Raw genomic sequence first — 16124 nt, forward strand, 5'->3', positions numbered from 1 at the left:
ACTCTGAACACACATTGTGAGAGAAGCTGCAGAGCAGTGGATAAGACTCACAGCACTACAATAAATAGTGACAGTGAGCAGGGCAGACCGGGACAGCCCCTCTTAGTCTGCAGCGATAGTGTTTCAGTGTGTTCGCCCGGCTCTTCCTGTGGTGCTCTGTGTTGTGGAGCAAAAAGCCACTGCTGGGAGCCACAGTGGAAGAGATCAATTGTACACATTCCTGCCACCTGAGATTCAAGTGTTTCTGTAATACTGCACAGCTCAATCGATACTTAAGCGAGGAGCCGACTGGGAAGAGCCCAGTCCAAAGCTTAATGGTGGGACCACTCCCACAAAGAGAAAGCACGTATTTGCTCCTGTGTGTTTCTGCTTCCCACCTGTCAATAGCCTGCATGAAAAATGACTCATCATGCTTTAATCCAAACAAACATTTCATACGCATCTTTAATATTTTACATTCAATGAATTCAGACAAGGGCTTAAACTATTACTGGGACACAAATGTAATAATTAGTAATGTTTTTTGTTGGTATTGTATTTTTTCTTTTCATACGAAATTCCAGTTATTATTATTAGTATTAATGATTATATAAAGCATTATAAAGTCACATTTAAATATCTTATCTATCATCAATGTGTAATTTTAAATTATTAAAAAATATTTTAGTAGCATATTATAATTATTTTTAACAATAACAATAATAATAATAATAATAATAAATAATAATAATAATAATAATAATAATGATAATAAACGCGGACTTTTGGTATAATTGTGAGTTAACGCTTTAAATATCAACCCAGTTTTTGTCAGAATTAGCAGAGCAGTGAGGATGTGGAACACTTTTATTTTTCTCTCTGTCCTTTGAAGGAATCTCTCAGGAAGCCGATGTGCTGCACAAACACAGCTCAGGGGAACAGATGTGACTGTTAAAAAGAAAACAGGCTCTGTGGGCAAGGATCATTTAGCTTCGACGTCTAGAATAAAACGTAAATATTGGGGATTTGGGCTTCGTGAAGAGGAGGGGAGAGCGCCGAAGACGCTGGACAGAAATTAAAAGATCCTGTATTGCAGGATGTGCAACGATGTGTTAAATTAAATGCAGCTGTTGAAATACAAAAGGGGAAATTTTTCAGTTTGAATAAAAAATGCGAGGCAAATGCCTTCAAAGCCGTCAGAGGCTTTATCCGGATCACCGTGTGATCGTTTTGACAACTTCTTTTAGGGCTTTGTGGCACTTTGATTAGATCGTCGCTTTTTAATGAACCGTATATTTTCAAAAAGAAAAAAAAATCTTCAAAAGACAGAAAATACCGATTACATCACTAACACCTGAACCCTGGATCGTGTCTGCTTAACTATCTTGTCCGAAAAAATAACATGTTTTTCCCGCTGACACTTTTTTTTTTTATTACAATCTGGTGAATAAATAATGGAGAGAGGGAAGCTTTGTGTGTCCGCGTAAAAAACCCTCGCATCAACCTGATTCAGAGGATTGCCGATTAACGGGTGATTTCAGGGGTCGGCTACGGAAATGATGATGTTAAAACTGCGATCATTTTAAATGTGAGAGCATGGATCTCTCACCACCAGTTTGTCAGTGCACACAAACAGAGAGGAGGCTGTACAGCGGCCCAGAGCTCAAATAATCCAAAGTCAAAACGTGATTTTATTTTAATTTCCGCACTGATTGTTGATGCTTTATGTGTGAAAATAAGTGTCAGTATATTTTCAAAGATATGGCAAAAAAAAAAAAAACAGGGAATAAAAGCACACAGACACAAAATGTTTCTTTTGGAAAACTGATGTATTTGATTATTAGAGTAAAGAATTACAGTATCTTAGTTGTTAGTAGGTATTAAAGTGTAGAGAAACTGGACCCATAAAGATCTTCCAACTTTCCAAGAAAGTGCATGTAACAGTCCGAAGGTTTTCAAACCCAATATATATTTATATTTATAAAAACACTATCATTTTGTCCCCCTGGCCGTGATGGACTTCTCTTGTGTGAGTTATATGTACATTTTCTTACGCGGGAGTTTGCATTTCCACATCTGAACGAATTTACAGAAGCTTCAACACATAACTTTGCACTTGATGTCAGTGAGGATGCTGGGACATAGCAGCAATGTGGAAATCCAGCTGAGAAACTAAAGGAGAATCCTGCTCATTTGATTGGCTGTCTCAGTTCCAAAAACCAGGAAATAGGGCAGACTCAATGTTCCCCTTTTAGCAACTGTCTTGCTTTCAACAACACCAAAATACCAGCCACAAAAAAAAAAAAAGAGAGAGAGAGAGAGATTGAGGGAAAAAATATGGAAGTAAACAAAAAAGTAGAAAGTACAATACACAGAAACAGTAACGACATAACATGTTAACACTAAAGAAACCCTGGGAATGTAGCAAACTTCAATGTTTTGTCTTCCTTAAATAAAATAAAGGTAAATAAGATTTGGAAAGAAAGGAACTACCACATCATTTAGTCCCTTGCCTGAATTTCATTGTTTCGCTTTGATGAGGGGAGAGGGGCATGAACACACAGATGTTAGACCATCTACAGAAGATCAGTGTACATTATTTACAGCAAAACTGTTTGCTTATTACAGGGCTAATGCGTCACATGAACATCGACAGTTCGGTTATAGCTACTACAGACAGAAAATAACTTAATGCCAAGGTAAGGTTATCTACCCAGATATTCTAAGTTTCAAAAGCACATTTTTTAAGCACCCATACGTACCCATTCTGGCTTTAAAACAAACAAAAACCTAACTGTTAATGCTTCCACTTGGTTTCAAGCAAGGTTATAATCACTAATAAATAAGCTCCTTAAAACTATAACATGTACATTGTACAAAAAAGCAACTTGTCTTCACACTCATGTTCGTAAAGATTTAATGGCGAGCAAAGCAGTTCAGTTGATTTTGTCCCTGTCTTGTCTTGTTCTCTTTCTTTCTCTTCTTCTGTGTGTCTACATATGTGTACAGTATGCCTTTAGGCATCTTCATGTGTCTGTGCACAGCTCAGGACATACACTCTAACTGGTGACAATTTCTTTATTGTCTTCCATGAACCGTGTGAAACGGAAGTGGGCCCCGTTCTCTGTGTTGGCCATTTTCTCCAGACCAGCAAGAGCGGCATTGGGCTCCATGCTGTGTAGCTTGTCTAGGCTGCCTGTCAGGCCACCGATGGGAGAGCTGCCCCCATTTCCCACACCGCCTGACATTGGTGGGATGCCTCCATTCTGGATGACAGAGATTTCATTTGTCTTCATTGCAAGGCCGTTGGAGAAGGCTGCAGCATACTGGTTCCAGAAACTGGCCGGGTCCCCATTGCTCGCCCTTGATGCCATGTCCTTCTGGAAGATCTCGGGAAACTTGACGGGGTTGGTACCCAGGAAGGCCATTGGCCCATCCACAGAGAGCCTGCGGCCTCGTCTGGCAGGAGCGCTGTTCCACATGTGTGTGCCCATGTGAACCTACGCAGAGAGGGAGAGGGAATGAGAATAAAAGGGAGGGAGGAGAGAGACAGAGCAATGAGAGGGATGAAAATTAGTGATGTTTACAAACTTGGCCACAAGAGCTGCACATGAGATGATGCAATGGAAAAAATAATAATAATGCTCAACTCCGAATTAACACAGCTTCACACCCTGGGTTCAGCAGACCAGTTAGCTGCCTGTGCTGTGAGAGGTCCCGGCATGGTGTAAACATCTTATTTTGGCAAGACTGATACATGCAGTTTAATCTTAACCTTAAATTCCTCATCTAACAAAGGGACCACAGGGCTTGGGGTAAAATTGCACTGTCCAGTTTCATTGCTCCGGCCAGTATTGCATGTGACAATTCCCCTCTGCCAACACCAGTTCTATGACAATTTTTTCTCCTTTATAATCCTTGAAAGATACATTAAAATAATTACATGTTAATGTATTTCATCTGCAGACTACTACAAAAAAGTTCTGTTTCTGTGTTTAGTTTAGTGGAGCAACTCTAACTAAAAACACAGATATCTCTGTGTAAGGTTTGTGTCAACCAACAGCCAGAAGTTGATTTAAAACAAGTGTTTAAAAATGAAAATGTATCTGTAGTCTGAACAATTTTTCCAAGATCCTGTAGATCATTGTGCAGATCAGTTCCTTAATGATTTAGGCCTGTGACTTTTTTCACTGAATCTGTTATGGAAAAATACAGACTGACCTCGCTCACTGTGTTTGCCTCTGATAATTAATTGTGTGCAGTGAATCATTCTTAACCAATCACATTGCGGAATTTTTGCCCAATCATATTAGTTGTGTGATTCAGCCTTTCCACTAAGGTAATTTTTCTCACAGAGCTGCTCCTTTAATTAACTATACAACATCACTGCATCTTGATGCCTGGTGCACTGACACACCATATAAAACTAAATAGCAGCTCTGAGACTAATTTTTCACAAACGTTCTCAAACACAGACTTTTAGCAGACCAACAGTTTTCTGGATGTTTTGACATTCACCTTGAGGTTTCCTTTGGTGGTGAAAGCCCGACCGCAGATACTGCAAGCAAAGGGTTTCTCCCCTGTGTGAGTCCTCTCGTGGATCTGTAGAGCACTGGAGGAGGAGAAACACTTCCCACAGGTGTTGCAGAAGTGTTGCTTGGGTGTCCTGCGCGGCGGAGCAGCGGAAAGCACTGGGGAAGAGGAGGCAGATGATGTGACCAGGCCAGGGGGCATGTCCTTGTCAGGGTGCAGGCTATGGAGGAAGCCGTTGACCTCAGGTTTGTTAAGAGAGCCTACAGAGAGGAGGGAAGGGGTTGGGCTGGAGGACAGGCTGGTGTTTGATGGCTCAAAGAGCTGTGAGGGCAGGTCTCTCATTTGATGGGTTAGCATGTGCTGCTTGAGGTTGCCCTTGGTGGAGAATCCCCTGTTACAGGCCGTGCAAATAAATGGTCGTTCTTTGGTATGGCTTCGATAGTGAATGTCCAAGGCACTCTGACAAGCAAAGGTCTTCCCACAGATGTCACAGGATGTGTTCTTGATGGTGCTACGCTCACGGAAGGGGAATATCATGCCCAGGGGGTCCTTTGAGGGATTGACAGATGTCAGGTCCAGGGCTCCGATGTTGGAGGGGTGAGAGTGCAAGAGGCTTGCACTGGTGTGCTCAAAGGATAAGGCCCTCTGCTGCCTTTCTTCGAGGCTGGGGGATTTACGTAGTTGTGGCTGCATGCTAGTGGGGGATGGCGCCTGCATGGAGGAGGTAGATTCTGACACAGCTGGACTCCCGGCGCTTTGGCTTTCAACATCCCCTCCCAGTGACGAGGAGTCATTGGTGAGGCAATCCCCCTCAACTAAGCCATTGGCCATAGCCTTCATTTGGCTGGCATGTAGCTCTTCTGTTTCATTGTTGTGAGCACTCTCTCGGCCATTTTTCTCTTGCCCCTCGTGGCTAACCATTTCAGGGGGAGCTGGGGAGTTACACAGGCTGTCATGGGAGGCATCAGCTGACCTGGGTGTGTCTGGCACACTGCTGTCCGGGCCTTCCTCCATTCCTTCCATATTGTCGTCAGAGAAGTTGTCCAGATCATCGAAGTTTCTCTCCTCAAATGAGCCAGTGTCAGAGGCCATAGACTCTGGGTAACTCTCCGGCAGAGGGGTGTTGGGGATCTGCCCACCCATGTGCATACGAATATGCTGCTGCAGAACCACAGCATTTGTGAACTTCTTCTGACAGATAGGGCAGGAGTGTTGGACTCTAAGAGGAGGCATGGCCCTATGGACGCTGTAGTGGGTCTTAAGATTGCCCTTGGTGGTAAACGCTCTGCCACAGATTTTACATTTAAAGGGCCTTTCCCCAGTATGAGTGCGATAGTGCATTTTCAAAGCACTTTGGCAGCTCAGCACCCGGTGACAGATGACACATTCGTTTGGGTCTGTCACCTTCCTGTCAATGTTCTCCACAAGCTGCTGCAGCTTGGAGGTCTCTGACCCCTGGAGGGGCTCCAGAATGCCTCCAAAGGGGAACTTAGCCTTGAACTGATCAGACATAAGTGGCATGAGTGGGTTGGTCATCATGGGCGGGCTGTTGGATGTTGTGTACTCAGCTGCGCTCTCCGAAGCAGAGCTCACATTTGTCATGAAGCCTGAGGAGTGGCTGCCTTCTTCAGTTTTCCCATTTGAGGTAGGCAGGGTTGCACCTTCACCCTCTTCAGACACTCCATCGTTACTTTTAGCTGAAGGCTCAGCAGCAACTGAGTCACTCTTTGCAGTAACAGAAGGGCTAGTTATGGCTATTGAATGATCTTCCTTTTTGATGAAATGTGGCAGGCTCGGCATGGTTGGTGGCAGCAGCATGCCGACTGAGGAAGTCAGAGTGGGCAAAACTGGTTTGCTGTCCAACCAGCTGGTGACAGGTTTCTCAGGGGGCATGGACATGCCATATGGAATGCCGGTGCTTGTTGGTATGTTGTCTAAATGCTCAGGAACAGGGTAGGGGTTCATCTGGATGTGTGGGTATTTTTCTTTATGACGCTGGAAATGCACCTTCAGGTTACCGCGGGTGGAGAAGCGGTTGCCACAGATATTACACTTGTATGGTCTCTCGCCAGTGTGGGAGCGCAGGTGGATTTGCAAGGCACTGTCACTCCCAAACACCTTGCCACAAAACCTGCACTTATGCTTGAAGAAAGCATCATCAGAGCTGCTCTTGTGTTCAAATGAAGTGACATTAGGTGGCTTGCCTTTCCTCTGCTGGGCCAAAGCTGCTAAAGAGTTGAGGTCCTCTACGGTGGTGCCAACACTCGGCAGAGAGCTGGAAAACATGGGGTTTCCAGGTGGGGGCTGAGGTAGAAGGGGATTCACTGCAGAGCTTAACAAGCTACCTATTCCAAATGCTGGCGTGGATGACTTAGCTAGTGAGGAGTTACTGAGCTGAGAGTGGAGGCTATTCATATGACTCGGCCTCTTGTCAGAGGACTGGGCATTGACTGTTGATGGCCCCAGTGTGCTAATGCTCTGAGATGTCTCACTGGTGCTTGGGTTGGACTGAGGTAGCTGTGCCGCTGCAGCCAGCTGCTTTAGGCTGCTAATACTGGCTGACTGACTAGCCAGGTTCTGCGCTAGGCCTGCGGCTGCAGCCAGCTGTTGGGAGAGATGTGAGCTGAGTGTGGTCAGTGGGCTGGCAGCAGGCCCCATTGTGCCTGGAGCAGAAGTTGGGGGCACCTGCATTTCTGGGGACTGGGAGGCAAGTAGAAGTATCTGATGGCGAATCTGCTCGATAAGCTGCAGCTGGTGTATCTGTTGCTGTTGTAGGGCGAGGAGTTGCTCCATCAGGGCTGGCACTGCCACCCTGGGGCCCCCAGTGGAACGGGCCTCTTGGGAGAATTGGGCCACAGCCACTTTGGTGCTTTGAAGATTTTCAATTATGACATTGCTGTTGATCATGGAGAAGTTTCCCAGTTCAGTCAGGTTACTGAGCTGAGGTAGGGGGGCAGAGATAGCTGAAGTACCTACTGCAGGGCCGGAGGTGCCCCTGCCACCATGGCTGTTGACTGTGTTGATGGGGCTCCCGCTCTCTGTATGACTGCCTTCCTCTTCGTGACCGCTGCTCATTCCGGAAACGTCCACGTCCATGGATTCGTCTTTTTCAAGAGTGTTATGCTCCAGAAGATCACTGCACTCTGTTTGATCAGTGTTATTAGCTGTGTCATTCATCTGGTCATCGGGATTATGGGGAGGAGACCCAGGCGAGAAAGTTCCGGTGGGGGAGGCAGGATTTTCATTCACTATCAGAACTAACTGATTCTTAGTGCAATTCTTCTGGTGTTCCTCAAGATCCGATAGTTCAAAGAACTCAGCACAACATCTACTACAGACGTGGGCGTCTGACTCCTTGCAGGGGGCGTCCTCTGAGCAAAGTTCTGTGTCCCCTGCAAAAGAGGAAACAGAGGATTAGTGATTAGAAATGTTTTGCAGCTGAAGAAGCAGCTTTATCTCCTCAAATTCCATTGTTGTTAATCTTAAGTTAATCAGTTTTACACTTATCCCCTTGATGTGTTCACAAAAACAACGATCGAAAGGCAACAATAAGCCAAAAGAAATGTGAAAAGGCCTTTTTCAATGCGGTGGCCTCTTAAACATGATAAGAGGGGATACAAAATCAATGGGAACTACTCAAATATTGCTTAAAAGTGATCTTTGAAGATGTACATCTGGGTTTCATCAGCCCAACCAAAGGTAATCATTTTCTCCAGATAATCCATCAAAATATAGAATAGAGTGAAGTGAGGACATCGGTCTTAATGAAATTTCATAGAAAGGCATTGATTTCCTATATTCCATGCCCTTCAAAGTCCACTTGTCCACTCGGCGTAAACCAAGCATTTGAAGGACTTATTAGACTTTCAATCTGCTGTCAACTTTGCTCATTTTCAGCCAACTATGGGCATCTTGGACAGGTTATCTATGTGACTAAACTAATTTGTATCCACTCAGGCTGCAATCACAGTGAGACATGAACAACAGAGCGTGTGGTGGTTACGTGCACACACTAAACTCAAGAAAAACAAAAGTGGAAAGAAAAATCAAAGAGTTACAAAATAAATATTTACTTTTTTAATGCCTAGGATATGAAAGTATTTTCTGGTTAAAATGTAATCTCATGAAAAGAATAAAAAAATAGAAAGTTCTAAATAAACTTTGACCCCAAAACCTTATCACCTACAGAAATAGGCACTCATCAGTAAATTCTTCCAGGGAAAAAACAAAAAACAATCTGTTTAAATAAATGAGCTGATCAAAACTAAGAAGCAGGGCGGTACATCAGAATGCATGCATCACAAACTTGCCAAAACTGATAAACTGGACATACCAGCTCACAGAACACGCAGTACAGTCACAGCCACTTCTGCTGTCACCAAGATGAAAATTCAAAAGTAATGAACGCCTTTCAAATGCACACAGAAACTGGTTTCTGAATTTTCCATTTTAATACACAGGACGAGTCAGAGAGTGAAAAGGCAAGACGACACCCTGCCCCCAGAGCCACTGCTGTGCTCCAGACTTTCCTTATTCATTTCCCTCTTTGTCACACTAAAATCTCGCTGTTTAACATACAAGTTGATTTACAAATTGCATTTCTCTATGAATCCCTTTCATTGTGGCTCTGGCCCCTCAACACTTTCATCAGGGCCAAGAATTCATTTGCAAATGAAACCCAGAGAAGTGCAGCCCTGCCCCACAGAGAGACAGGATGCCTTCCCATTGTTCGCGCAGCATGGGAGCGGCGGGGATCGTCGGCACAGCCTGGCCCTGCTCATCTCAGTCGACTCAAAGCAGATCCTGTTTAATTCAGGGATTATCTCCCTCAATGTTTCTCTACTCAGAGACATCAGATAACGCAAAGTTGCCATGACAGTAAACCCTGGCCCTCACACCACCAAACCATGCAAACAGGGAAGACTCAACTTTAATGATAACTTTTCATGTTAAATCCCCCCCTTCCACCCACCCAACCCAAAAATGTGTTTGATTCATAGTGTGAGAAATGTGAGGATTAAATAAACACCTTTTCTCTTTTTTCTCAAGCCTGACTGTACACAAATTAGTGTGAAGAAAATCCATGACACTGAGTGGGGTCAAAATAGAAGCCATACAAAAAAAAAAAAGAAAGAAAAAAAGAAAACCTTTTGATTAACAAACTTCTGGAAGACGCAAAATTAATAAATTAATAAAATATTGGTACATGTGTGTATCTGTGTATGTACATGCTCAAGTCTCTGCAGGAAAAACACGCCTAACACGATGCATATACTATTAGAGAAACAATAGTGAACACTGAAATTAAATTAATTCAACACTTCATTCATACACATACATGTAGCCTAAGTATGTTTCTTTAATTTAAAAAATTTTCAGAGAAAAATGACGAGATTTAATGTAGCGCGCATTTTGAAAAATCCTACACATCAAAAGATTTTCAAAAATATTTTTAACAAGCAAGTGCAAAAAATTACAAAATTAAAACGATCACTACAATATATAATTACAGAAGAATAAAAAAGAAAACAGATCACGTATATTCCCAAAATATTTTGTTTGTCTTTATGTTAGCAATTAAGCAACTAGAGCAAAACATTTTTCATCAAAATTGTGCAATGCAACAGTGCACAGTGTCCTCTTCACCAACTCTGTCTGAAGTTTGGATTGTAAGAGAAGAAACTAATGAGGCTACAAAACACAAATGTCTGAGGAAAATTTTTCAACAGTACTACAACTGTGTACATGGTCACATAGTTTTAGCTTTAAACTGTGCAATACTATGTTCTACTAAAAGATCAAAATTAAATGAATGCATGTCTGCAAATCCACTGTCCACATAAGACTAGTATAGCAAACAGCACAGATGCTAGCATTAGGCTTAATTCCCAAAATAGCAAGGATTAACTCTGAATTAAAATTAAGATAAAGTCAAGCTGGTATGAAGATGGAGTCTGTAAAACTTCCATAGAATCTCTATCAAAAGCACAATGCAAGCGGTGCGCAAGTCTAAAGGACTTCAGGAGAGACAAAGAGCAGAGGACAGAGCCTCGAAAAGAGTGACCAAAGTTTGAATATGAGAGACAAGAAAGCGGAAGATTAGTCAAAAAAGTTGACGGAGAGCTTTGAGAGATCCTACATTATTTTTTCGCGGGGGGCCTCTGTGAGCCTCTTGACACTTGTAACTTCAGGAGGATTTTTCTGCTCACATCGTCTCCAGCCCTCAGGACTCATCCCACTGAACACTAGATGGGGTTCCACTAAAGCTGCCGTGGTCCAGGACAAGACTCAAATCTAAGAAGCTCTGCCCCGGTGACATGCTTAAAGCTTAAGGGGAGGGAAAAAGACGAAGCAAGTCCTTCAGGCTACACCTTGACTCACACCACATAAACACTGGCATAATGACAAGCAACTGCACTCTTGTGTTTGCAGGGAACAACAGAGCAAAGGGGGCTGCCCTGCCAATCTCCCCTCTAGGGGGGCCACTCTGATAGGGCAAAAGGGGATGGCCACAACATTGATAAGGCCTCACACTCGCACACACACACTTCAATAAAAAGCCGAGGCCTTGCTGGGCGCCTGCAGCTCCGATCAGCAGGGTCAATGGCGAGGGAGAGAGGAACACACTGGGCTCTGAACTCTCATCACCTCCACATAGAGGGACACTGGCAAAGGTTAAAACAGCTCAACATCCCACCCTCTGTGGCTCTCGCTCCGACCTCCCAGTAACTACGGCCCTCAGCATCACTGATATTCACCTACAAGTACAACGACTTTCTGTTTTCACAGCCACCACAACTCTCCAGAAGCCACACAGCACATGAAGTATGAGCACTGTCTGAGCTAAACCAACCCCCCCCCCCAAAAAAAAAAAAGACCTGAGGACAACATGTCCCCACCTTTGTCATTACACACACAAGACACTTGCAATAATTTTAACACGTGGCCTACTTTTGGACCCACTTGATAATTTTGCATTCTGCAAGGTTTGTGACAAAAGTAACTCTTCTCTAAGTTTATTAGATTTAAAGGAAAATGAAGAAAAAACAGCACTTAGGAATTAATCAGCAAGTTCCAATAAATCACGTGAAATGGGCTGAAAATACCTTTCTATGCATGGCTGTCTCCTCAAAGAAACAAGTGTTCATTTCAAATGACCTGCACGTGTTTTTCAGGCAGTACACTGAACACAATGTTGCTTTATGAATATTTACACTGTACATATTAAATTTCGAGGCCTTATCCAACAGAGCTAAGCCAAAAACAATTTCTCATTTTATCTATATTTTTAAGTTATTCCACGTCTTGTTATTTTTTGTACAAACAATTCCTGCAAATTAAAATGAAAACCAATGTGAATATAAATGTTGAGCAACAAAATTCGTCCAGACAGCCTGACAGACCCCAGAGAAGCCTCCACTCACTTAAAGAATATTTATTTAAATTACAGAAATTTTAAACAACTATTATTTTCTTGGTGACGAGTCGTGGATAGAAAAGTCGGTCAACAAAAACACACGTTACAACGCAACGTCCTGTTAGGAAATTCAAGCTTTATTAATCGTATCCTACCATCTTATCACACTGTGTGTTTTGTTGTAAGATTTTTGAGTTTTAAATTCTGCTTTCAACAAAGATGTGACAATTTACAGTCAGCTCTAACTTGACTGGCTGTTGCTGGCCTTTGTAAGAGCTCCAGTGCAGAGTCCTGCATTTCCAGCTCTGAATGGCACTTTGTATAAACTGATTTCACATTTTAGGCACAAACAGCACCGGTAAAAGAGAGTGTAGTTCGCTTTACGGACAAAAACTGGCTTTGTATCATTTTACACAGCAGGCGAAAGGCCGCATTTAAGCCTTCCTAAGGGCGTAAAGTAAAAATGAACGAGTCTATTTTATCTGTGTTGATTTCGGTTGAGAAAACTAGACATTATTTTGTAACGAAACAGGAACGGTGTGTGTGTGTGTGTGTGTGTGTGCGTTTGTGTGCGCGTGTTTCTGAGTGAGTAAGACTTGTCTTCTCTGTGCTGCTATCTGGACAAAGTTGAACAAAAAGTATAAACGATGAGTGAAGGGATATTTTCAGGATGCGGGGCGGATGTGTGTTCATCTACAAGGCACTTTGCCCCCCAACTTAAAACAGTAAAGCTCACTAGAGAGACTACAGGCGACGACATGCTGCATGGGACTGATTTTTATAAAAGAGGAAAATCACTGTGCGACCTTCTAACGCAGGACTGAAACAAGCGGACGCGGTCTCTCTGTGTCCGGAACTAAGGAAAAGTTGGAGTCCCGGCAAGAGCGACAGGGTGGTCCATGTCGACGCACCGAGACCGGCCACTGAGCGCACGGAAGCCCCGGAGAGGACCGAAAACTGAGCCGGCGACACGTTACAGCAGAGTTTCTATGCTTATTTAAAAACACCATTTAAAGCTGATGTGGAGACTTTAAAGTTTTGAAAGTTTTTAACACACATAAACACTCAGCGTAATCATGAAGAGAAATGCTCCCTGCACTTTGGTTATTATCTTTGACTCATGTATCTGTTACAGTTAAGTTTGTAGAGAACCGATCACAGAGACACGAATGAGGAAAAAAATATATAAAAGTAGCTTCAAATTCTCCTTAAAGTGAATTTATGAATATGCTGAACATAAAGTTTTGTGAAAAGTGCCAAAGACTTTAATCACGGAAACGATGGAATTTACAAAGAAAGAAACAAATACTAAAAGTATAAAGCCCAATTCAAAGTACGAATCTTAACTATAACATTTGGCCTCAAACATGATAAAACAGTTAAAAAGTGTTAGAAATTTACGATGCTTGGATGAAAGCAGTGACAGGCTACTTGGACTTACCATTGTGTTCCGATAAAGGCAGATGAGGGTCGGATTGGAAGTGTTGCGGCTTCGCTTGTTTCCTCCGCGACATGCTGGCTGGCACATCAGCGAGCAAAGAATAAAAAAATGACTACAAAACCTTCTCAAAAATTACGTAAATCGAGCCCATCCACCGCGCATGTGCCCCGTTATGATTATCAATAATGCTCTGCGATTAATCATACGGGGGGCTTCTTTGAAAGGCGATTGGCACCTCGCCAGCCCCCCTCCTATTCAAATGAAGTCTCTTTAATCAATTAGCTCCTGATTTGCTGGGGACTCTTGTCTCTCTCTCAGCTCCCACCCAATGAGTTGATCCGTATGGGGAAGAAAGGCTGGGTTTTCCAAACTCCCTTTAGATACGGTTTAACCCCTTCTGTTAGCCAAGTCAAAGCTTATCTTGACTACTACAGGGGAATGTCAGCATCTCGAGTCCATGCCTGCGACAGTATCTTTCAATCTCTCACATTAATCAAGCAGCGATCACAGTTTTTCTTTTCTCTTTTTTTCCTCCTGTAGATGCAGACAGGCTGGACAGCTCGCAACTCAAACCTCCGCGATCTCCAGCCAACTTTCTTCTCTCTACTGCTCGGTAGTCCGTCCTCCGCTCTTGCATTAAGATCGTTGTAATTCAGCTCTTGTTGTGTTGTACACCGACACCTTCTCTCTGAAGAGTTTCAAGCGAGGCTCTCGGTGCGCTGAAACGCAGCTCGCGCGAGCATGTTCCGTGCGTAAATGGCACCGGCACGCGTTCCCAAAAGTCCACGGTGTGATCCGACGTCCCAATCAGTTTCATTTGATTATTATTAGTAGAAAGGGGGATTACTTAGTAACACGTTTTCATCACACAGTGCATTCCGCGAATAAACAAACTTTGAGGGCCCGTGCAGCTCTGGGACAAACGCGGAGCCCGGCCCATCGAGGATCTGATTGGTCACCGGGCTACTCAGTCATGCTGCCATTCACCTCCACCTCCTCTCTCCCTCCCTCTCCCCCTCCTTCTCTCTCTCTCTCTCTCTCTCTCATTACGCACAGCAGATCCAAACGCTTTGTGCGCGCCAGGATGATCAGTGGCAAAGACAGCGGAGAGAAGTCTGTTCATCTGAATAGGGATAAATAAAGCTTTTCATTTCTTCCTGAAACATTTATTTTTTTTAGCGAACGGCTGCCTCACGCTCACATCATGTGGGCTCAAATACATTTCACACCATCCATTTAACTATTAGAAAAAAAAAAAACTTGTTTGTCTATATATCGTCGCCATCCAGTGGGTTGCTTGTATAGTAAAACCAGTGTGAATTAGTGCTTTATATCCTTATCAGAAGTTGTCTTTTCGGAGGCCGCTTGATTCTTTTTCATTTTTACAAATAGCAGTTTTTAAAGGCAGGAATAATTGAGCAATATAATGTTGCTGGTAACGGTGAAGTCAAGAAAACAATGTCTTAATCAATCCTGTAAATAAGTTATGGACCCTTCACACTCTAAGCATTATTATTATTATTATTATTTTTATTATTATTATTATTATTATTGTTATCTCTAAATAATGCACTAACAGGGGTGCGCCCTCAGTGGGGATGTTTTAAGAGGGCAAGATGTCCCAAAGGAGCTTCACGTGAGTCGAGTAGATTTATTACGTGAAAAAGATAAACGAAGCTCTCAGTCGGGTTGATTTTGAGAAATGAAGATAATAATGTTACTATAGGTGATGCCTCGGATGCCATTATTTTTCACTGAATATTTAAAGAGCAGCTGCAGGCTAGATGGATCTGGTCCTCTCTTGTGTCAGCTATCTTTTAGTTTCGACTAGCCTTACTATTTACTTATTCATGAAAAAAAGGAAAGAGCAGGGGGAAAATCAAATACTTGTGATGGCTCTGAGTGGTCTGCTTTATCAATGCGCGCTGCCAAAATTATTTAAGAACATATATGTATATATTTTTATTAAAATTGTACATATATTTTCACAGTATTGATTTATGTCTCAATTGTCTTAAAATGTGACGGTGTAACCAAATCGAAACGTGAACTGGGACTAACAAAATCTAACAGCAAATGATCTTTAATAGGGGAAAACGTGTATGTGTGTGTGTTGCGTTAAAAAGCCCATGCAATTATGTGCACCAAACTTGAAACTGCTGGGAGAGGAAAAAGGGGTCTGCAATATTGTAATGTCCCGGGCGGGAAAATCAATGGCCAGTTAATTGATGTGAGTGTTGGTGTGAGATTGTAAACAGGGTGATTTGCAGCCCAGCCGAGCGGGAGACATTTTAAATGGGATTCACTCGGGACGCTGAGGATACAGTGTTAACAATCATGGGCTGAATGACACAGACGGACACAGTTTGGAGACCTAACAGACATAACTCAACGCCAGCACCTGAAAAAGTTTCAACATTGCCTGAGAAGTAAAAAAAAAAAAAGGAGACATTCAGGTGTATTTAATTGATTTACATATTGATTATAAAATATTATTTTTAATATCCAGACAGAATAAATTGTCCATTTGAACAGCTTTGCGGTTATAAAGAGGGAAGAGGATGATAAAAGGAATATTTTCACCCGGATCTTTAAGATTTAGATAATAGTATGCATCATGCAAACAATATACATTTAGATTAGGACATCTACTATTAATGTTTATTTTCATATTAATTAAAATATTATTATTTTTAATTAATAATACTGGTTGATTAAATGGCCACATAATTAGTTCCAATATTACCAGATGCT

General features: G+C 42.6%; 1 protein-coding gene across 2 annotated transcripts; it reads right to left on the minus strand.

Moving 5' to 3' along the window:
* Window positions 1–1789: 1789 nt before the first annotated feature.
* On the minus strand, window positions 1790–14266 carry sall1a (spalt-like transcription factor 1a). 2 transcript variants are annotated; one of them, XM_023429721.2, is made up of 3 exons: window positions 13371–14266; window positions 4498–7904; window positions 1790–3479 (listed from the first exon to the last, which is right to left on the minus strand). In XM_023429721.2, exons 1-3 carry the CDS (start codon window positions 13441–13443, stop codon window positions 3039–3041), a joined length of 3921 nt encoding a protein of 1306 aa, XP_023285489.1. In that variant the 5' UTR covers window positions 13444–14266; the 3' UTR covers window positions 1790–3038. The 2 variants fall into 2 exon arrangements, with proteins under 2 accessions (XP_023285489.1, XP_087036342.1); XM_087180216.1 differs by lacking the exon at window positions 13371–14266 and adding an exon at window positions 10652–10875.
* Window positions 14267–16124: the final 1858 nt, after the last annotated feature.

The sequence above is a fragment of the Seriola lalandi genome, unplaced genomic scaffold (genome assembly GCF_002814215.2).
Source record: "Seriola lalandi dorsalis isolate HSWRI2012SDOR001 ecotype SW California unplaced genomic scaffold, Sedor1 jcf7180002054898, whole genome shotgun sequence".
Taxonomy (NCBI): Eukaryota; Metazoa; Chordata; class Actinopteri; order Carangiformes; family Carangidae; genus Seriola; species Seriola lalandi.